The sequence below is a fragment of the Notothenia rossii genome (genome assembly GCF_949606895.1).
Source record: "Notothenia rossii genome assembly, chromosome: 1".
NCBI lineage: Eukaryota > Metazoa > Chordata > Actinopteri > Perciformes > Nototheniidae > Notothenia > Notothenia rossii.
Genome location: NC_136912.1, coordinates 47,317,559 through 47,342,074, shown reverse-complemented (window position 1 = coordinate 47,342,074; position 24,516 = coordinate 47,317,559). Strand labels below are relative to the sequence as shown.

The following is a 24,516-nucleotide window of genomic DNA, read 5'->3' as shown; positions in this document are numbered from 1 at the left end:
TTCTCCAACACACGCATGCAGCCAACATTATGGGTGTTGTTAAGATCCTCAAGACTTACGTCCCCCTTCCATTAATCTATCAGCATCTCCCTTTTCTCTCAGGGAATGAGAAAAAAAGAGAGTGAGAAAAATAACAAAGAAAGAAGGGAAGAAAGAGTTGGCTACAAATTGTCTGGTGAATTAAAGGTCAAAGTTAAAGTTAACCTCATAAATCGTGTGTGTGTCTGTGTGTGAGTCTGTGTGTGAGTGAGTGTGTGAGCGTGTGTGTGAGTGTGTGTCTGTGTGTGAGTGTGTGTGTGAGCGTGTGTGTGTGTGTGTGTGTGTGTGTGTGTGTGTGTGTGTTTGTGTGTGTGTGTGTGTGTGTGAGTGTGAGTCTGTGTATGAGTGTTAGTCTGTGTATGTGTGTGTGTGTGTATGTGTGTGTGAGTGTGTGTGAGCGTGTGTGTGAGTTTGTGTCTGTGTGTGAGTGTGTGTGTGTGTGTGTGAGCGTGTGTGTGTGTGTTTGTGTGTGTGTGTAAGCGTGTGTGTGTGTGTGTGTGTGTGAGCGTGTGTGTGTGTGTGTGTGTGTGTGTGTGTGTGTGTACTAGGCTTTCATATACAAAAACAATTTCACCAGGGTTCATGGTTTGGCCTGTCAAAAAATGCACAAATTCTCCCAAACACACAGTCACACACAAACACCCAAATGTTGGAGATTACAAAGGCTTTTCTGCTTCCATCAATCCGTCACTCCTTTTCTCTCCGGGTGAAAGACATTAATGAGAGCAGCACAGAAAAAGGAAAGAGTGAAAGAGGGGAGCGGGCTACACATTGTAGGGGGAACAGAGGGTCAAGGTAGCACCCATAAATTGAGTGTGTGTGTGTGTGTGTGTGTGTGTGTGTGTGTGTGTGTGTGTGTGTGTGTGCGTGCGTGTGTGTGTGTGTGTGTGTGTATGTGTGTGTGTGTGTGTGTGTGTGTGTGTGTGTGTGTGTGTGTGTGTGTGTGTGTGTGTGTGTGTGTGTGTGTGTGTGTGTGTGTGTGTGTGTGTGTGTGGACAGCTCGGGGGAATAGGCCTTTATACAGCTGCCTGCGTGTGTTACTCTGCTGGAGAGAACAGTGATTTACAAATATCGCAGAACTCTGAGGGAGTTTGTGTTCAGCGGGACAGGGAGAGCTACAGTGTTCACGGAACAGGGATTCAAGGTTCAAATGATCCAGTAAAACCCGTGTCAAGAAACACACTCCGACCTTGGGATGCTTTGAGAGGAAACTGCAAAAATAACTTTTTGGGTCTGGAAGACTACGATATACAAGGCTTTAACAAAGAAGATGATTTACTGTTGACTCGGGTTCAGTCGGCCTGTGGAGATCATAAAATGAGCAATATGTTGATCAAAGTTTATGTCAGAGTGTTGGGTTATTTCTATGTGTGAAATGCTGGGAACAGATTAAAGTACCGAGGCCAACTCTGTCCACTAAAAAACACACCCTGCTGTCTGCCAGCCAGCCCATACAACAGGAGAAGAGAACACTCTGTATATCTGGCAAAAACTTGGTTTGGTCATTCTTATTATCCATTATTGTTATTATTATTATTTATTTGTTTCATAGGTTTTTAATATGTTATCGTATTTATTCTATTGTCCTAAGTCTTCCTTTATTTTACAGAGAAGGACATTTTGTATTTTGATGTATTTCATTTTTATTTATTACAGCTTTTGCCCTTCATATTATGATATTATATTATGTTGTTATGCAGCATGTGTGCAAACGGTTTGTGATGTGATATGAATGATAATGGGACACATCGACGTCTGCACTCACAGTGCCGCGGACTGTACTTAATGTTACTTTGATCCGGTTACTTATGTTGTGGCAGATGTTTAAGTAAGCTTTCTTAACGCTAATGTTATAATAGTCAGATTGCTCTGAAGATGGGAGGTGATATTCTATTCATGCACACGTTCACAGAGTCGGGGATTTTTGGACCTCTTCCCTGCAAACGGCAGTTTAAACTGTATTTCCTTTCTCATGTAATATGACTTGATAGCTTTAAACTCCGCACACGGATCTCTGATTGGTCAGCAGGTGGTGCTTTCACTGAATTGATCTCTCATCCTGGGACATTAATAGAATATCACCTCCCATCTTTAGAGCAACCTGACTATTATAACATTAGCGTTAAGAAAGCTTACTTAAATATCTGCCACAACATAAGTAACCGGATCAGAGTAACATTAAGTACAGTCCGCGGCACTGTGAGTGCAGACGTCGATGTGTCCCATTATCATTCATATCACATCATATCACATCATAATGTATCATATGTTTCCTTATCTGAGTCAGCTGAGCCGTATCTGGCCGTGCAACACTCACAGTGTCACATACTGTATGCAGATGTATTATTTTAAGCAACACATTAAGCTGACGAAACACTCGAGACAAATGTAATTAAAGTCAGATCGTGTGTCACAAGTTAGACACTTCTATTATTGTTTGTTTGGTGGCTCATCTAAACTCTCCTGTCATTTCAGATCCCGCCTTCCTCCAGGCCCTTGTAATCAGCTCACTTCCCTCACCTGGTCTCCCCAGCCCTTCCCCTCACCTGCTACTCATTCCCTCATCACGCCACAGTATTTATACCACCTCACTATCACTTGTCCTTTGCCAGATTGTCTTGTCGTTTCCGCCAAGCTCTCCAGTGAGTTCTCTAGCCTAAATTGTTGTCCTGCCCGGTTTTTGATCCCTGCCTGCCTGTTTACGGATCTCGAGTTCCTGCCTGCTCCCTGTCTGGTTTTGGTTGCCTGTCTGACGGATTTCCTGGTTTTGACCCTGCCTGTCCCTGACCTGAATAAACTGAACATTGCTATACACTGGTTGTATCTGAGTCGTGCTATTGTGTTCTGATCTGTACCTTTGATCGTGATATCGTGTCTTAGAAGGGTCAGTGATATCATAAACCTGTTAATGTACGCATTCAAACACTTTTTCTTTTACCAGCTGTATTCACCTTGCAGGTGCAGCTATGTGGCTTTTATCCTGGATAAAGTGTTTAAGTCATGGATTTTTTAAATTGAACTTCTTCATATTTGACTAATATTATAGTTGACTTTTCATTCAGGAAGTATGACGCTGCGCTGTCAGTACGCTTCTCCATGTTTGTGATTGGTCAAATGTTGCTAACCCCGCCCCTTTGATGTGAAAGCGCACTCAGCCGGAAAGATAAACCCTGGCTTGAGTTACCGAGTTGATAACCAGCATCGTAGGACCGCTTAGCAAGAGCGCGTTTGTTTTGGATTAGTTAAGCCGGGTAACTCAAACATATCCAGGATATGTTGAACTGGATTCGTAGTAGCCTCTGGTTAGCCATTCAGCATAAGTTACCATGGAGATCTAGCCGGGTAAGAAGTGAACCAGCATCGTAGGACCGGAAACCCAGAGTTTTCCCCAAAGTTAGCTCGCTAAGCGAGGCCTCAGAGGCCTGTACTACGAAGCTACGAAGCTGGTTCAACCTAACCTGGATATGTTTGAGTTAGCCGGTTGGCCTAATCCAAAACATACGCGCTCTCGCTAAACTTTACTACGACGCGCGTTATCAAGTGGATCGCTCAAGCCAGCTGTGTCCTATCTAGTTAGGTGCGCGTTCACATGAAAGGGGTGGTATTTGGAGCATTCGACCAATCACAAACATGGAGAAGCGCACTGACAGCGCAGCGTCATACTTCCTGAATGAAAAGTGAACTTTAATATTAGACATATGAAGAAGTTAAACTTTAAACATCCATGACTTAAACACTTTATCCAGGATAAAAGCCACATAGCTGCACCTGTGTGTGTATGCGTACATTAACAGGTTTATGATATCACTGCCCCGTCTAAGACACGATCTGACTTGAATTACATTTGAGTGTTTCATCAACTTAATATGTTGCTTAAAATAATACTTCTGCATACAGTATGTGACACTGTGGGTGTTGCACGGCCAGATACGGCTCAGTTGACGCAGATAAGGAGATATATGATACATTATGATGTGATATGCCGCGGACTATACTTAATGTTACTCTGATCCGGTTACTTATGTTGTGGCCGATATTTAAGTAAGCTTTCTTAACGCTAATATTATAATAGTTATAATAGATTGCTCTGAAGATGGGAGGTGATATTCTATTAATGTTCACGTTCACACAGTCGGTGATTTTTGCCGGCTGTCTTTCCTGCAACGGCAGCTTTTCTGTATTTCATTTCACCTGCAATATGACTTGATCGCTTTAAACTCTGCAAACTGAGCTCTGATTGGTCAGCAGGCAGTGCTTTCACTGAGTTGAGCTCTTAGCCTGCAACCTAACCTGAGGGGTATACTACGAAGCAGGATTTTCGCTTAGCCGGCTAACTTCAGGGAAAACTCGGGCTTTCCGGTTCTACGAAGCTGGTTCTCTTTTTAGCTGGCTAGATCTCCATGGTAACTTATGCTTAGCGGCTAACCTGGTCCCGACCAGGTTAGGTTGCAGGCTAAAAGATCAACTCAGTGAAAGCACTGCCTGCTGACCAATCAGAGCTCAGTGTGCGGAGCGGGGTGCGGAGTTTAAAGCGATCAAGTCACATTACAGGAGAAAGGAAATACAGTTTAAACTGCCGTTGCAGGAAAGACGGCCGGCAAAAATCACAGACTTGAACATGAAATTGAATAGAATATCACCTCCCATCTTCAGCGCAATCTGACTATTATAACATTAGCGTTAAGAAAGCTTCATTAAATATCTGCCACAACATAAATAACCGGATCAAAGTAACAGTACAGTCCGCGGCATACCACATCATAATGTATCATATATTTCCTTATCTGAGTCAGCTTCTTGAGCCGTATCTGGCCGTGCAACACTCACAGTGTCACATACTGTATGCAGAAGTATTATTTTAAGCAACACATTACGAAACACCCGAGTCAAATGTAATTAAAGTCAGATCGTGTCTTAGACGGGGCAGTGATATCATAAACCTGTTAATGTACGCATTCAAACACTTTTTCTTGTACCAGCTGTATTCACCTTGCAGGTGCAACTATGTGGCTTTTATCCTGGATAAAGTGTTTGAGTCATGGAGGTTTAAAGTTTAACATCTTCATATTTGTTTAATAAAAAGTTGACTTTTGATTCAGGTGTCAACCACAACAACAATAACAACCGGCTAACTCAAACATATCCAGGTTAGGTTGAACCAGCTTTGTAGTACAGGCCTCTGGTCCCGACCAGGTTAGCGGCACAGCATAAGTTACCATGGAGATCTAGCCTGCTAAAAACAGAACCAGCTTCGTAGGACCGGAAACCCCAAGTTTTCCCTGAAGTTAGCCGGCTAAGTGAAAATCCTGCTTCGTAGTATACCCCCCAGAGGCCTGTACTACGAAGCTGGTTCAACCTAACCTGGATATGTTTGAGTTGGCCGGTTGGCCTAATCCAAAACATACGCGCTCTCGCTAAACGGTACTACGACGCGGGTTATCAAGTGGATCGCTCAAGCAAGCCGTGCCCTATCTAGTTAGGTGCGCGTTCACATGAGAGGGGTGGTATTTGGAGCATTCAACCAATCACAAACATGGAGAAGCGTACTGACAGCGCAGCGTCATACTTCCTGAATGAAAATTCAACTATGATATTAGATATATGAAGAAGTTAAACTTTAAACATCCATGACTTAAACACTTTATCCAGGATAAAAGCCACATAGTTGCACCTGCAAGGTGAATACAGCAGGTAAAAGAAAAAGTGTTTGAATGCATACATTAACAGGTTTATGATATCACTGCCCCGTCTAAAACACGAGTGGATCTGACTTTAATTACATTTGTCTCAAGTGTTTCGTCAACTTAATGTGTTGCTTAAAATAATACTTCTGCATACAGTATGTGACACTGTGAGTGTTGCACGGCCAGAAACAGCTCAGCTGACTCAGATAAGGAAATATATGATACATTATGATGTGATATGCCACGGACTATACTTAATGTTACTCTGATCCGGTTACTTGTGTTGTGGCAGATATTTAAGTAAGCTTTCTTAACGCTAATGTTATAATAGCCAGATTGCTCTGAAGATGGGAGGTGATAATCTATTAATGTTCACGTTCACACAGTCTGTGATTTTTGCCAGCTGTCTTTCCTGCAACGGCAGCTTTTCTGTATTTCCTTTCTCCTGTAATATGACTTGGTCGCTTTAAACTCCGCACACTGAGCTCTGATTGGTCAGCAGGCATTGCTTTCACTGAGTTGATCTCTTAGCCTGCAACCTAACCTGCTCCGGGACAGGTTAGCCGCACAGCATAAGTTACCATGGAGATCTAGCCTGCTAAAAAGAGAACCAGCTTCGTAGGACCGGAAACCCCGAGTTTTCCCTGAAGTTAGCCGGCTAAGCGAAAATCCTGCTTCGTAGTATACCCCCCAGGTGTAAGAAAAGTGCTATACAAATGAAGCTTTAATAATATTATTATTATTACTTCCAAATCATCAAAACACAACCTTTTTCAATAGTGCATCTCTCTTTATATCATCCAAAAATAATCTGACCACAGCCATCACGTCATTAAATATACATTGCGTTGGTTTAGCCTTTTGTTGGCTAAATGTAATTTAATACTTTGTTTTTTGTTTATTCCATACTATACTAAAGCATTTGGGGCATCATTTCCATTGAATTTGTCCTACAGTCAAGTTCAATTCAATCCCACTTCATTTCATCCAGCAACAATCTCTAATAAATAACTGTCAGGGTAAACAGTATTTCCTCTTCCTTCTAATAAAGGTGGGTCTGGGGAGGTCTCCACAGTGATGAAGAGGCACCGCTGTCTCAGTTTTATTACTGTTGTCACTTGGCATGATGTTCATACACCACAGGCTGTCTGTCTCCCGCAATAATCTTCACATGAACTTTCAGATTCAGCATCAAATACAAAACACCAGCAACCATCATTTAGAGGCTGAATCAATCACTTGATTGAAGCCTTCATCAATATATTTGTAATTATTTTATAGCCCTTAAATAAGAATATACTTTTTTTCCCAAAGAATATTTGGATTGCCCTTATTGCTGAAAGCATTATTGAAACTGAACTTTCTTCACTACACAATCTGTGAGAGATGAACTTGTCAGGCCAAAGAAGATTGGCACTAGCAGAAACAAATGAAAAACTAGAGATTCAATGCTTTTACTTCCTGTTTTCTTTTAGGAGTTCTATAAATCTAGTTTCATTTTCACTGTTTATACCTCTTGGTTTTCAGTGTGGGTGGCTTTCAAACTTTCTAAGCCTTCATTGCATTTGACACAAAAGACAATATTTAGGGAGTGTTTGTGGTTGAGGACGGTGGTCAGTGTTGCAGAAACAGAAACATGCAGGGATTCCTGAGAGAAAGGGCACAGTCATGGAGAGAGAGGTGAGGTAGAGATGGTACCTTGTCTCCAGAGGCACATTGCTACCCAGCACCCAGCTGTCCTGCAGCGGGACGCTCTCGGGGGGCGTGGTCTGCAGCTCGGCTGGTGATTGGCCGGCCACAGGAGCCGGGCTTCCAGTAGGAGGGGTTATCTGCCGTGTCGAGTTCAGTGAATGGCCAGCGTGGTGCGAGGAGCCCAGGGATTGGTTGAGAGCTGTGATGGAGGGCTTCTGGCGGTGAGGGGGGGGGACCGGCGGCAGAGTGGAGCCGTGATGATTGGATAACTCTGTAAACAACAAAGGAGAAGAGTTATCTTTTACATTTGCAAAAATGTGAATGTGTCCAACATAGACTGTATATTATTTGCTTGTTATTTCAGTTGGTGCAGTTTAAAAAGTGCACTTTGTGCGGTTTGGAAGCGCTGAATCTCGGATATATATTCTGGTTGGAGTTTTTATTGAACAGCTGTCAGTGGAAACTAAGCATTTAAGTATTTCAGGGAGAGGTTTTGTCCTCAAGTACCTGGGGAAGTGTTCCCTCAAATCATGGATTCATATTTGTACAAGGAGAAACTCCATCAAATCCAATTCACATATAATTCAATCAAACAGTGTCTCATCTGTAAGAAATCTGTGATTCAGTAATTGTCAGAAACCTAACCGCTGAGCCTGTAGCCCCGCAGGATACAGAAGGCCAGATTGAAGATCAATAACAGAACTTTATTTTTGAATGAAAGCAGTGGCTATGAAACTGAATTTGGGAATGTGAAAATTCTCATTTTAGTGGTTGTTCTAGAAACACACTTGACAAGAATCAGAGTTCACACACTAAACATTGCTGGGTTCTTTTATCCAAACGCTGTGTTGAGATGTTGGGTCATTTTGTTGGGTTTAATCCACAGTGATGGCTAGTTTAGTTCCACCCAGCTGCTGGGCTAAAAATTGGTTATTTGCTTGAGAGCGGTACTCCACATCCAGCGGAAGGAGCAAGCTTCTTTCATTTAATACAAGTATTGTTTTAAAAATAGAAAAAAGCCTGTATTGGAACTAAAAGTGATGGATGAGCGACAAGTGTTTCTTCAACATTAGCACATATGCAGTAGCTAATGTTAGCTAAAAAGAACACAGCATTTTGTCAATAAAAGCCAGCAAGTTGCAAATTCTTCTGTTGTTCTTTACATCTGTGATCTTGTCTATTCTGCAGTACTGCAACACTACCTTGTACAAATGTTTGTAAGCAGCTTTAAAATCAAAACTGCTCCACCTGTTAAAAATCTGCTCAAAGATTGTTGGTCAACCCTGTCAGAGACTCTATGACTCAGCCTATCATAACAACCCAGTGAGGCTGTCCAACAACATCATCTCTGACCCAAAACATGTTCTGAACAGTGAATATGAACTGCTACCATCTAATCGAAGATACAGGGTCCCACTATTCAATAAAGTCAGACTGAAGCATCCTTTGTGCATCAGTCAATCCTCACAGTAAACACAGAGCTGAATCCAGATCAAATGCACGCTGAAGGCTCTTTGAGCATGTTTTCTCTCACTGATTGTGCTGTTATGTTAAATGTTTGTTGTTTGTGTTTCATGTATTCTGTCTGGATACTTGTCTGTTGATGTTGGACATGGAACTGCTAATTTCAGACTTGATCTGACAAATAAAGTAATATCGTATCGTATCGTAAGTTGGGTTCTTTTTTTTCCCACACATTCTGGGTCAAGTAAGGAACCCAACTGGCTGGGTTAGAATCAGTATATATGGAACCAGCAGTAAGAGTGCAGGTCTTGAGCATCATGTACTTCTTGTTCACTGTCAATGTCAGATCTGATTGATCAAATGTGGTGATAGGATCAAATGATTGCAACTCTATCTGCTGACAAACACTGATTGCATTTTGATGTCATATTATGCAATTAAACATAAAGTGACGCAACTGTATGAAAGAGGAGCTTGTAGACGTCAGTGTGCCTGGATGTTAACTGATATGTTAATTTATTTGCGGTTAACGGGCCCGGCCAGACTGAATACTGATCAGCGATTGGCCTTCACAAAAGCCTGCTTCTTCTCTCTAGAAATATGTGTTCAAAGTTGACCTGGCTTGAACTTCTCCCTGATATTATTTCTATAGTGCTCTTTGGCTCCCTTTGCGTCCTCAGGGTGCTCTGAAGGAAATGCATGACAGTGCTGGTATTTGATTTGCATAAAGAGCATCACGTTTCCATTTCCCAGCCCTGCTGTTTCTCATTCTCCACAGAGAGAGAGAGAGAGAGAGAGAGAGAGAGAGAGAGAGAGAGAGAGAGAGAGAGAGAGAGAGAGAGAGAGAGAGAGAGGGATCTGTGCAGGAGCAGTAGGCTGGGCGAGCGAGAGCTTTTTGTTTGTGGAGGAAGTGACTCCACCCCCCACCCCCCCTCTCCCTCACTCTCTTTCTTTCTCTCCATATGCTGTTTTGCCCGCTTAGTAATTGCTCCACTTATGCAAACCTTCAAGGCTAAATGCTTAAAGTCACGCACACACACTTACAGACACACAAACACACACTAAGGATTTTTGGACGAGTGTTCAGGCATCATTCGCATCTGTGTGTCATCCCTGCAATATCCAAACACCTTTTATTCACTGAGATGCTGACAAACAACACAAGGTACTGTTTGCCAAATAAGAAGTGAGAATGAGAGGGAGGCTGGGAGACGTATCACTACAGCTCTCGGACACAAAGCTGTGTCAGTGCGACAGAAACACATATTGTGTATGTGTTAGGGACTTCCCAAAATGCTGAGACTCTAATCAGTATGCCCTAATGCCAAATATCATCATGTGTATTATTTACCCCAACATTTTTCAAAAAGAATGCAGGATTTGGGAATGGAGGTTTGCAAAGCGTGTGTGTTTGTCCTCAGTGGCGAGGTGTGTGCGAGCAGAGTCCAACCTGACTAAGTTACCTTAAAAGGGGGGAGCATGAACCGACTGTTTTGAGTGTCTTAATGTATAAGACACTCACTTTCTATACTCAAGATAACTATTATTGTCCCAGTTTCATTAATAATCACAATTTGAAACTAGCCCAGTTTCAAATTGTGATTATTTCTTATTATTTTAATGCAAAGCTATTGCATTAAAGCATTGCATAAACTATTTACAAATCTGTGCTTAATAATAAGTCGCATTTTTCAAACCAAGGGTGAATCCATTAGAGTAGCCAGCAGGAGTAAACCGGGTATTCATTATCCAAAAAAAAGGAAAGCTTTCTTTTTTAGGCTTCCACCTCCAAAGCCACACTCCCAAAATGATCAATATGAAGGTAAACAGCAACATGGCTACTGTAAGCTCTCACAGACGTGCAGCTAGCAGCCTGAGGAGCTCTGCTGACGCCACTGGGTGCTCGGGCAGATGGGGATGTAAAGAGTATTTCAACAAATATAACCTACACATTTTAAACACACCCAGAAGCCTTTACAGAGGAATAGGAGCCACATTGCTCGGGGTGGTGTTGTTTCACTCGCCCTGCAGTGATTGGTTGGCTGGTGAAGAGTCACCGCCTGCAGGGACAGCGCTGCCCCACCAAGTGACACCGCCCTGGGACATGGTGGCCGTCAAACAGCTGCCCCAGGCCGCTCTCCACCAATCACAGAGTCATCACTTCAGCCTGCACGCTAACAGAGACAAGTATCAAAGCTGCCACCACAAAACGGTGTTGTTGTTTTTTCTGCTTGGTTAACTGGTGTTTGGAAGATGGTGTTAGCCGGACATGCAGCTGATGTACAGTATGACATGTACACAGTCCAGTGATGTAAGCCAGCTCTTTCTTTTTAGTTTACAGTGTAGAGACGGCATTCATGTGTTTGTGTCTTTAGCTGACGAACAGACATTTCTGGATTATGAATTACTCTCCAAAAAGTGGGAAGTATTTAAAAAGAGCCGGCACAGCAGTTATTTTAGGAGTTTCACATCAGTCATAAAGAGATGGCTGCTCAAGTTTTACATAAATTATTCAATGTTAGTTGCCAAAATTGCATGTTCTCTTCTCTAAATGTTATTTTTTCCAAGATATTCCTCGAGCATCTTGCAACCTTTCCCTCACCCTATCCTAAGGGAGTGCATGTACGTAGACACGTTAGTTTAGCTGATATAGGCTTAGACTGTCGGGGGACATCTTGCTTCTTCCTTTTCTCTGTCTGTACCTGTGTACTCTCATGTTCCGAATAACCCAGCTTCCCCCAAATCTCTTTTTGGTGTCTATATCTACGCCAGGATCCTGAGTCGAGGCTGATCCTGTTGCTGTGGTCCTGTGTCCTGGATCCTGAATCATGTGTCCTCTATCCGGAGTACTGGATTGAGTCCTGGACTTCAAGTCGTTGCTGAACCAGTCTCTGCGGTCCTGCCTGACTCTCACCATACTAGTTCCTGATGGCTCCCACAGGATTGCTGACATCCTCTTGGATTCATCTTCTTATTATAGACACATGCATTTCCAAACATTTGGTCTACCTATGTTGTAAATGTATTATCTCTTGGATTTACACATAGCATCTATTGCACGTCTGGGAGAGGGATCCCTCCTCTGTTGCTCTCCCTGAGGTTTCTCCCATTTTTCCCTTTAAACTGTGGGTTTTCTCTGCAAGTGTTTCTTTGTACGATGTGAGGGTCTAAGGACAGAGGGTGTCGTATTGTCATACTGATATTCTGTACAAACTGTGAAGTCCACTGAGACAAATGTAACATCTGTGATATTGGGCTATATAAATAAACATTGACTGATTGATGTGCAACACAGCTGTCTGATCAGTTATTGAAAACATGCATGTATGTTGGAAATGATTTGCAATCAATATCAATTGTGTATTTTGATCAACTAATGCACAAAAGGACTTCATGTGAGTTCAAAATAAATGTTCTCCTGTTTGGAAATAGAGATCAGGGAGGGATCTGTGAAAACCTCCTCAGGCTGCAAATCAGAGGAAAAGGCAGGCCTTTCCTCACACACACACACACGCACGCACGCACGCACGCACGCACGCACGCACGCACGCACGCACGCACGCACGCACGCACGCACACACACACACACACACACACACACACACACACACACACACACACACACACACACACACACACACACACACACACACACACACACACACACACACACACACACACACACACACACACACACACACACACACACACACACACACACATAGTGACATTCTTTCAATACACACAAAAGAGATGAGAGAGAGACAGATTGAAGAGAAGGAGAGGTGACAGACCTGAAAGAGCTGATAAAGGAATGCAAATCAAAGAGGAGACGATGGAACTGCTGGAGTGGAAAAGAGATGAAATCATCGCTTGAGGAAAGAAGTTTCTTTCAATTGTAAGAGAGGTATCATTTCGTCCACACAGCGTACTGTGAAACATTCACAGCTCTAGCGCACACAGGAAGTCAGCATTTACAATTGAACATTTCAGAATGGAATGAAATGGTTCCTCAAAAATGTTTTCATGGTGTTGATGCTAGGGTAAATGTTCTGGGATGGAGATTGATACAGCTGAGGACCCTCGCAAATAAGAAGAGAGTGTTCTAGATATCATCTAGAAAATACAAAAGTGATATTTGTAGCAGACTTGTATAGTGATGTTTGAAAAACCTTCCCTAATATGACGCAGACGAAGAAAACAGAATAATGCTTTCACATTCATTCCATCATGCTTTGTCTAAAAATGACAACTTTCTCTAAACTCTCTTGGACAATGCCCCTTTATTCTTGATTTATACCAAAAGCTGATGAAGCAGCTGCAACACATATTGTTGATAACTGTATATTATGCGTGTCTGGGTGAGCATACCTTCACATATAGCATATACATGTCATAGTAATTAGTAAGTATGTCTCTACTTATTTCACTTTATAAAAACGTAATGTAGTAAACAATCAACTATCACCATTCAACGGACGTCCTCAACTAACATCACAAAAAATACATGTTAAGGTTCAGGTCTACTGGCTGATCTGAGGCTCATCAGCATGGGTTGTGTTTCATCAACAGCTGTCCAACCTGTGGTCCTGCATGTGGCGTCATAGCTCTACGCTCATGACACTATGCACTGACTCCATTGCTGCATGGAGCTCATGCCTTACAGATGCCCGTTGAATGTTTGATTATCTTATTGTTTTACTAAGGATTATTCTTCCTGGCATCCAAATGACACTTATCTTCAGAGCTATGTTCCACCTGTCTTTAAAAAGATGATTACCAGTACCTTTTTATATTTCAGTCATACTAACATAATGTCCCATTGAAGCAACATGATCATCTAATTGTGTCCTGTGTGCTCTGTAGGCAGCAAAGCCACAACCAGATGGTCCAGCACTCCCTCGCAACACAAACACTGTGTTTCTATGGTCCTCCTGCTCTGTGTCTCCTTCCTGTAGGCACAGCTGAGAGACTCTATGAATCAGCATACCATAACAACCTATTGAGGTTCACATCGTCTCTGACCCCAGCCCTGTCCAGAACAGTGAATACAAACTGTTTCCATCAAATTATAGATACAGGGTCCCAGGATGTAATAAAGTCAGACTGAAGCACTGCTTTGTGCACAAGTCAATCCTCATATTAAATACAGAGCTAAACCCCAGGTCAAATGCACGTGAGAGGGTCCTGAGCATGTTTCTCTCAGTGATTGTGATGTTATGTTAAAACTCTGTTCTCTTGTATCTTGTCTTAAATATTTGTCCTTGTTGATGTTGCAAATGGAGCTGCTGTGAAAAGAAAAATGCCAGACTTGATCTGACGATTCAATATTATTGAATTGTACAGTACACTGAAATCTGAAACGTTTATTTTAATTGCATGTATTATGTCAGCATTTCACACAACTGTATTAGGTTAGTTGAAAGCAATACAATTATGTTTAAAAAATATATATTAGGTTCAACTTTATATTCTTGCTTTCAACTAACCTAATACAGTTATGTGAAATGGGTTGACATAATACATTTAATTAAAGTCAATGTTTCAGTTTTTCAGTGTACTGTAGGAACATGTTTGTAGTAAATCCTCAATCATGCTTTTACTGCAAAATGAACACACACACGTACACACACAGTTCTCCATCAGTGTGATGGAGTGATGTGTGCACAGTAAATTGCCATCTCAGTGGAGCAGTGAGGTGAGGTGGAGCAGTGAGGGAAGAGGTTGTTTGTCAAGGCATAGCGATGACAAGCTTCACGACGACTCTCTGGCCGTTTCTCAATGTTGAGTATACCTGCTGCAGAGCCACTATTTCAAGTATGCTACGTCATCGAGCGGCACCGAATGCTGGGCATTTAACATGCATTTAAACAGTCCTTTCGCGCCACTCGATGATTTAGTATACTTGAAATAGTGGCTCTGCAGCAGGTATACTCGACATTGAGAAACGGCCTCTGTCTCCATGCATACGTCTCTGTTTGTGGAAAGATCCTTTAAAGCCTGGTAAATGAAGAGACAGCACACACACACGCACGCACGCACGCACGCACGCACGCACGCACGCACGCACGCACGCACGCACGCACGCACGCACGCACGCACGCACACACACACACACACACACACACACACACACACACACACACACACACACACACACGCACACACACACATCCCCCCTGAATATGTGCATCACATTGAATGCAATATTTTAATGACTTAGCCTATTGCATGTTTATTTATTTTTACTGCTTCTTACCTTTTAATCCTATATATCCTATGTATATTTTACTATTCATATTCATTAATTCATTATTGTTTTCTTTATTGAGTCTTCTAGCTCAAGGGTTCCACAGTAAGGAAGAGCATAATCAAGTATATAAACACAAATGAATGTGAGAAATGTTTGAAAAATAAAGAACTATTGCTGAAAACAAACAAACTGAAAAAAATACAAGACAGAAAGTCCATGTGATGTTCAGGTCAGGGTTTGGGTTAAACGCCATCCCTGATGGTAGAGCATGGAACAAAAGGAGACAAAAGAAGACACAGAAAGAACAGGAGGTGACACAAGGAGTCAATCAAAAGTTTCAGAAGCAACTACAATGATCAGAGGAGTGCAGAGCAGGTGAAGTGAGAAAAACATGAAGTGAAAGAGAGGCGCAGCAAGAGGCACACGCAGAGAGGAAGACAAAGGGCAGGAGTGAGGGGTTTAACGATAGAAACAAAGTGGAAGAGAGAAAAGAGAGTGGAAAAGTAAAAGGCACATATAGTGAATCAGGTCAGTAGAGGAGTTAAGACTGGAGATTTTTGAAGCATGAAAACTCATTCCACCTCTGGACTCCAGCCAGAGAGAGGCTGGAGGGAGGCCTCCATCCCCAGCCAAGAGAGAGGACTCTGTGGGGCAGGTAGGTGGAGAACCCCCCCCCCCCCCACCTCTGCTCATGACCCACACCAGGGGAAAACATAGAACACAAAACACAGACAAATACAAATCTCACTTCTTTGATGTTGTATTTTTATCTTCTAATCAATGTGTTGTGAATTTACTATCAGCATTATCCTACACAACCTCAATAACTGACCTCCAATATTTCTAGTTCATGTTCAGTATATTGTGTTCCTTGTAAAGATAACACGTTATTCTGGCTACTGTTTAAAATGTTTCTGAACACAACAGTATATTCCATATGTATATTTATGTATATATTTCGTAATTATACAAAGCTTTGGCAATACTGTAAGTCATAAAGCCAATAAGGCTATTTGAATTGAATTGAGAGGCAGAGGATGGTGTGGCAGGGATTACTCTGCCAGGACAGGCCAGGTCACTTTGCAACTTCAGGCCTGTCACTCCAGTGGAGTATGGGCTTAGAACAGTCTCATAATACACACATGCACAGAGAAGGATTCACACTTGTATTTCATGATCCGCAAAAGGATTCACACTTGTGTTTTTCAATGCACACACAAATGTGTTCCGTTTCATATTCATGTAAATACAATCCAAATACAGAAAAAGGCTTTAAATGTGTATTTTTGATCCACACATATTTGTTTTCCGTTTCAAACCTCTGAACCTATAAACACAAACCGCTTTCTGTGCATGGATCGCTGTGCATTCGTGTGTGTTTTTTTTGAGACTCCCCTGACGCCCACCCGATTCGTACTTGTAATTTTTTCTATCTATAGCCAATCAGATGTCTCCTCAATTCTAAGCCAATCACATGAGCGCGCCCCCACGAGGGTAGATTTCTTGCGTTCATCACGTAGCTCTTCATGTACGCATTTTGCGCAGTCCGGAGCTGACAGGTCCATGGTCCTTTGTTCTGTGTTTGGATTTTATTTACATGTATATGAAACGGAACACATTTGTGTGTGCATTGAAAAACACAAGTGTGGATCCGGAAATTGTGTGAATCCTTTTGCGGATCATGAAATACAAGTGTGAATCCTTCTGTGTGCATGTGTGTATTATGAGACTGTTCTGAGCCCATAGTGGAGGCATTAAACCTGAAATGTTTAATATTAATTTTTAAAGTTTGAAATTAAAAGATTGTTTTCAGTCATTTGTTATGCTAGATACCTATTGATGAATAATGAAAGTAATTGACAACCTTATTAGGATTACTACTTTGTTGATGTTATTTATCTGACGTGTAATATATTGCTTATATTCTCAAAGAGAAAATAATCCAACACACATCAATACAATGTTGAGCGGCCTTTTGGATCCAGGGTGGATCCATCTGCATACCACCTGAGATGTTGTTTCACTAGCCTTCATATATTTATATCCAGAGGTTCACAGGTAGGTGAACTAAGAACAAAATATGCCGTTAAATAATCAATACAAATACAGTATACAGTGGGTTGAGCATGGACAGGTCTAGACTGAGCTGCATGGATTCTGTCTGAGACCGACCTTTCTCCTGAAACACTCTCACACTCTCCATGTCACGAGGCACTACACAGTGTAAATAACAGTATGTTGCTGCATCAAACATGGCAACCGAAGCAACTTTAGGCCTCTGAATTCTGCACAAATTACATTGAAGCTCCCGAAATAATTAAGAGACCCCTCCACATTTTTCTTGAATCTCAATCTCAACATGTACGGCAGCCATTCCATTCCAGTGTCTGGGTGTGTGTGTGTGTGTGTGTGTGTGTGTGTGTGTGTGTGTGTGTGTGTGTGTGTGTGTGTGTGTGTGTGTGTGTGTGTGTGTGTGTGTGTGTGTGTGTGTGTGTGTGTGTGTGTGTGTGTGTGTGTGTGTGTGTGTGTGTGTGTCAGTGTTGTGGTGGTGCACTTTCTCCTTAATGTGTTTTTGTGGCCGCTGCATCTGACAATACGGATCAACTTCTAAAAAGACTGAGACATAGAGAGAAAATAGAGGGGGGGGGGGGGGGGGGGGGGGAGGGACAAACAAAGGCCGGATAGAGAAACAAAAGTGACACACGTGAAGGCATTAGGTCCAGTGAAAGGAGAAGGAAGAGAGAGTGTGAAAAGAAAACATAATGGGATGCAGCAAAAAGGGAGGTAAAGGGAGAGGGGACTTGTTCCTAACAATAGGTCCAACAAGACTCACAGAGAACTGGAACCATGTCAGTGGAGCATCAGCATCAGTACTTCTTGAAGAAACAAGCAACCCTCGGAGGGGATTTAAAAATATGTAAGGAAAGGAGTAATTTAAAAATATGTAGAAGTATTAAAGAGGCCCTATTATGCTTTTGGGGGGGTTTCCCTTTCCTGTAGTGTGTATATAGGTTTTTGTGGTCTACTTAAATCCCTGTGTTCCCTCCAGAGAGAGTTTCTCTCCCACACACTCCTTTGTTTACTTCCGTTTACTTGTGACACCAATATGTACTCACGCTTCTATCGCCTAGCGCTCCAACACATTGTACATCATACCCTAAGGGGCGTGAGATCTCCAAGCGGTTGACCAATCACAACAGAACCGGCCAGCTAACCAACCACAGCAGACTGGGCTCTGGTTTCAGACAGAGGGTGAAAAGAGGTGCTGCAGCACATGCAGTATGAGAAAAATAAAGAGCTTTTTGAACATTAAGCATGGAGACATGTCACAGTAGAGACACTACATACTGATATACACCTGAACATCAGCAGGAGGGGACTCTTTAAAGTAGAGACACTACATACTGATATACACCTGAAGATCAGCAGGAGAGGACTCTTTAAAGTAGAGACACTACATACTGATATACACCTGAACATCAGCAGGAGAGGACTCTTTAAAGTAGAGACACTACATACTGATAAACACATGAACATCAGCAGGAGAGGACTCTTTAAAGTAGAGACACTACATACTGATAAACACCTGAACATCAGCAGGAGAAGACTCTTTAAAGTATAGGCACTACATACTTATATACACCTGAACATCAGCAGGAGAGGACTCTTTAAAGTAGAGACACTACATACTGATATACACCTGAACATCAGCAGGAGAGGACTCTTCAAAGTATAGACACTACATACTGATATACACCTGAAGATCAGCAGGAGAGGACTCTTTAAAGTAGAGTGACTACATACTGATTTACACCTGAACATCAGCAAGAGAGGACTCTTTAAAGTAGAGACACTACATACTGATATACTGTACATCTGAACATCAGCGTGATGTGTGCTCTTTAAACCAGTTTGCCACAGAGGACAGGCTCTCATCACATAGAGACAGGCACAAATGCAATTTTTAAGATGGATTCAGATACTACAGTTTTTAAGAAGTACATTTCCTGCAACTAAGATAACAGATTGCATTTGGTCTGTGATACTTTGATATAAACTAACTGCGTGACCTTTATGGTATCTAAAGGATACATCCTTGTTATACAAAGTAGACTGTCCAACTACAGGTAAATCCTATCAGGTACTTCAATGCAACGGTGATGCGGCTAACTACCAATAAAACTAAACTGCCAATAAAGATGATGTGGTTGGAAATGGAGAAGCAAAAGGGCAAGGGGCTTACAGTATGTGACAAAAGCAGAGGAGTGATGAAGCATGCGATGGACGAAGGTTTCCATAGGTATTTCCTCTCCTTGGGTGATTTGCAATTCCTCTTTCCTTCCTTCCAACATTGGCTCGATCCTCTCTCTCCCTCCACATGTTCCCATCACCCCCCTCTACTCCTACCCTCCTCCTTATCTGACCACCTCTTACTTTCATATCCTCTCCTCCACTCTGTTATTTAGTGGAGGCAGCTGCAGCCTTTACAGAGCCTCTCATCAGTCCTCCACATTTCTCCCTCCTTATTGTGGCACCAGTGCTCTGACCCCTCATCCACCCTCCCTTCCCTCACTGTCTTGCTCGCCCTCATTCTCTCATTCATTTTCTCCTGCCAAGTCGGCTCTCGTGCCCTCTCTCTCCCCCTCTCTCCCTCTCTCCCCCTCGATCCGTTTTTTACTCTCCAGCTCTGGCCAAGTCATTAATATGGAAGACTGGGTTCCTCTAAGCCACAAGGTCTTCCTTTGCTTTTTCAATTTTTCTCTTTCATCTTTATCCTTTTTGTCCTCACGGCCACCAGTTTTTTCTCAACGTAGGTCCAACACCTTGTTTTCACATTTCCATCACTTTCCCTTTTTTTGCTCTCACAACAATCTTGAAATCACATTTGCTTTATTGAGTTATCAGAGGAAACATATTTATGAAATAGAAAAAGTCTCAATAATAACTCAGTTGCTGTTTGAGTGATGCTTAAAAAGAGGGTGGGGGAATCAAAGGTCTCCCATGGGACCGGGTCCCCACAAGAGAGACTTCTCCACCACCGTGTCTTCAGCTTCTGATAAGAAACCTCTTCAGTCCAGACAGTCGTCTTCACAAAGGTGAGAGCTTTGGTCATTTGAAGACACAACAGAGGACTACAATCCTTACAGAAGTAATTGTGATGTTGTGTTGGAGGGGTGGTTGCATATCACCTGACTGCACTGGAGACTGAAGTCACTGTTGTTCATCTTATTTAGCAACCTTTATGCGAATGTGGCCCGTGATGAAATTGAGTTTGACACGCCTGATATAAGTGGAGGTGGAAAACCTGTTTTGCTTGTACCTTAAAGTGGACCTATCATGCTATATTTCAATAATATATTGTAGGGCCATACCTATATAAAACATGTATGCAGTCTTTTTAAAAAAATATATCAAACAGATCATGCATTTTAGCCATGCCTCATTTCACTCTATTTAATCTTTTTTAGCCCTGTTTTTGCAAGGGCTGATTCTGTGAGAAGTTTTCTTTGCTGCTTTTGTGGCAGACTACAGTGTCACCTACAGGCCTGGCATATGTACTACAGCGTCTCCAGCGCTTTCGAACGGCAATTGCCGTGGCTGTCTCCTCCTGATAGGTGGAGAGTTGCCCATATAGGCGGAGTTCCTCGTTCCTGACATCAGAGATATTTCAAATCTGTATCAGATCCGTTGCAGCCCCCTTTTTAGAGATTTGGGTATGAAGGAAAAGAGAGGGTTGTGTTTTCTGACACTTGGTGAGTTCCCTGACACACTGGGGACACATATTCATTTTATGAAAGACGTACAAAGTTGCATTTTGCATGATAGGTCCACTTTAAAGAAAGAAAAAGCAGCACTGACAATGGTCTTGCTAGTTAGAATCTCTATGGTTTATTTCATTTTCTGTAAGTTGCTTTGGACAAAAGCATCAGCTAAATGCAATGTAATGTGATGTAATGTAATGTGGAGGATCAGGAGTACTCATAGGAAAGGTCTGGTTCATGTGGGTCATTTTGATGAATGGAGAAAGCTGTCAAGATATAGAAAGCTGCATTTGAAGCCATCGCATTCACTTTGTGAATAACCCAATTATTCTAAGTACAATTACTCTCAGCTCTGCTTCCATCTCAGGTCAGGTATTTATGTTCAAAGAGCACTATATCAAGGAGCTTTCACTGTGTGAGCAGCATGGTCTTTACTGGCTGTATTGTCTCTTGTCGCTCAGATGTGTGTTTCCTCACAGTGAACCAGTTCCCATGCAGAGCCAGGGAACAGGGAACCTTTTTGTATATGTGCAGGCTATCTGACGTAGGGATTGGTTTAATCCATTCTCCCTCATTGCATAAAGAACAAAAAACATTTAAAACATGTGAAAAATACATAATTATTCCCATCTATTTATTCTGGCTCAGATATGGCATTTTTAACTGACACATGCAGTGTGTGGACGGTTAGGGTTCCAGTAGAGAGACTCTGTGTATATGTACACTCTCTTAGGCTCTTTGCCTATTCAGCAGATGTGTGTGGATTGGCGTCCTTGGGCCCAGTCTGTGGTTATAACCCACTAATCCACACAGCGGAAGCAAAGCCAACTAACCCTGGAGTTAGGTATTTATATATGGTATGATGTATGAAAGAGCGTTAACACATTAAAGAAGGTGCATCTGGAAAATACATCAGGAATGCAAGAGGGAGGTTAATGAGAGTAACATTATCTCCATTTGTATTTGATTGCTTAGCAGTTCTGTTTATTTTGACTCCCTATACTTTAGACATGCTGTAGCAGATGTTAGCATTGTTACAAATGTTAAACACACTTTGCTGTAAGGACACTGCGTCATTAATTCCTTATGGGGGGTATTATATGTCTTTTATAAAGTCGCATTGGCCTGCTCATATTATATACGTTTCAAACAGTAGACAATTACTGGGATGTGTTGTACAGTATAAACTCCTTCTTCATCATAAAACCTACAGTACCTGTTGAAATTCTTCACGCCCTTATCCTGCTCTGATCAGCAGTACAGGCACAATCAAAAGGACTAAACTGAAAACAATGAGGGCTGAATCCCAAATAAAGAACTTGAACTGAAAAATAAACTCACAACATATTTGTAATAGCTACACTGGTCCATGGGGAAACACATGGCTACGTTTTCTTCACCTTTCCGTGTCCATGAAAAAAAAAAACATGGTGGATACCACACACACACACACACACATACACACACACACACACACACACACACACACACACACACACACACACACACACACACACACACACACACACACACACACACACACACACACACACACACACACACACACACACACACACACACACACACACACACACACACACACACACACACACACACACACACACACACACACACACACACACACACACACACACACACAGAGATAGAGAAACAGAGTAAACACGTAGGTGGTAGACAGAGGTTAGAGGTGTATTGGGTTATGTCAGATGGCTGTTTCACACACACACACACACACACACACACACACACACACACACACACACACACACACACACACACACACACACACACACACACACACACACACACACACACACACACACACACACACACACACACACACACACACACACACACACACACACACACTCCCTTCCTTCCACTCCTCTCTGTCTGCCCTGTCTCTATGTCTACTTGCATGGAGTCGGCTACAATATTTTGATTTGCTTAAGTGACTCCATTCTGCAATCAGCCTCAGACGTGAGCCGTGTGTGTGTGTGTGTGTGTGTGTGTGTGTGTGTGTGTGTGTGTATGTATGTGTGTGTGTGTGTTTGAGGCTTAAATACCAGCCACCAGACTGAGGTTCATTAGACTGATCAATCATTGACTCTCCTCTCGTTGTCTCTTGTCTTTCAGTTTTCTTTCAGATATCTTCTGTGCAGTTTGAGCCCACTCTATCCACTATCTACATCGAATTGATTCTTCTCATGTCACAGAAGACCCTTTCTTTTTTTCCTTCCATCCATCTATCGCCTTCATTGATTAGGTCTGGTGTTGGGGAGAAATATATTTCTATCTCTTTCCCCGTTCCTCCTCCCTCTCATTCAATGGTTCATTGATTGGTTCTGGTGTTAAGGAGAATTGCCTACTTGGTCCAAAAGTAAAAAGCACTAAGTGTTATCCGTGTTTCCCTCCCCGCCTCGGTCTGACCTCCCTTTTGCTTTCAGTATAGACGCTGTCAATAAGCCTTGGCGTCTTCCCCCCGCTGAAAAGAAACTTGTCTGTTTTCTGTTCCTTTTCCGCTCCCAGCTGATAGCTTTGGCGTCTGAGAGGCATGGAGAGGCGGGTGGTGGGGGGGCTTTGGCGTCTTTTGGCTCCCGGGGAGAGTTTAGGAGTGGCGAGCTATTACACCGTCTTTGTTCATTTGTGTTCAAACTAAAGACACTGCCAGGTTAAAACACTTTACAGAGTTGAAACTGGCTTTTCATTGAAAAACAGATCCAGTGTCGTTAGTCTGACTATCAACAGTATTTCCAATATAATGTATCTATACAACATCCCTTATCTACACTAAAGGTTAACTTGAAATGATCTGATGGGACATTGTTCGGTAGTTGTTTTGTGGATTGTAGATGTTACTGTATAATTCATGAACCCTTTCTAGGTCTAAATGTTAATAAGAAATAATTGAAATAATATTGCTTATCAAAGCTTGTCAGTGGTGTTCGATTTACATATCTCCCTTCTGTCTTATGACTGGAAACTGAACATGATCATAATTATTGTTTTGAGGATTATATACGTTTTTGATTAAAACATAGTCGACTGTAAAATGGTATGGTAAACACAGGAGGAAGAAGTGCTAAGATCCTTAATTTATGAAACAGTAACCCCAATGTAGAAATACTCTGTTAAAGAGTAAAAGTCTGGCATTCATTATGTTACTTGAGTAAAATTACAAAAGTATTAGCATCAAGATATACTTAAAGTCCCAAAAATAAAAAGTACTTATTATGAAGAATGGCCATTTCAGAAAAACAGACAGTACGTATATAGCTGGATTCTAATAATTGACCCAATATATCATTTTAATTTTGCTGGTAATAACTTTATATGACTTTATATTCTGCCAGGTATCTTAATCCATAATGCTATGTCATAATTCAGTAGAGGATTTAATTTTGGAATTAACAATATGTGTCTTCTGAGTTCCCACACTGATGGTTGCTAAATAAATACACAGATTCTCCTCATGAGAGACGGACTGGCATTACAATCATGTCTTCTAAAGCAGGGGTTCCCAACCTTTTTTCCCAAGAGCCCCCCCAAAGTTGCGCCCCCCCCACCCACACACACACAAGGGGGGGGGGGGGGGGAAACA

The 24,516-nt window shown here is 42.1% G+C and overlaps 1 protein-coding gene across 7 annotated transcripts in view; it reads right to left on the bottom strand.

Annotated features, from left to right (window-relative positions):
* Nucleotides 1-24,516, bottom strand: part of tenm3 (teneurin transmembrane protein 3) — a 690,209-nt gene that overhangs the window by 162,163 nt on the left and 503,530 nt on the right. For all 7 annotated transcript variants that reach the window (XM_079656342.1, XM_079656340.1, XM_079656341.1 and 4 more), the window contains one exon: nucleotides 7,422-7,686. In XM_079656342.1, the coding sequence (XP_079512468.1) occupies nucleotides 7,422-7,686 (265 nt within the window). The remainder of the gene's footprint in view (nucleotides 1-7,421; nucleotides 7,687-24,516) is intronic.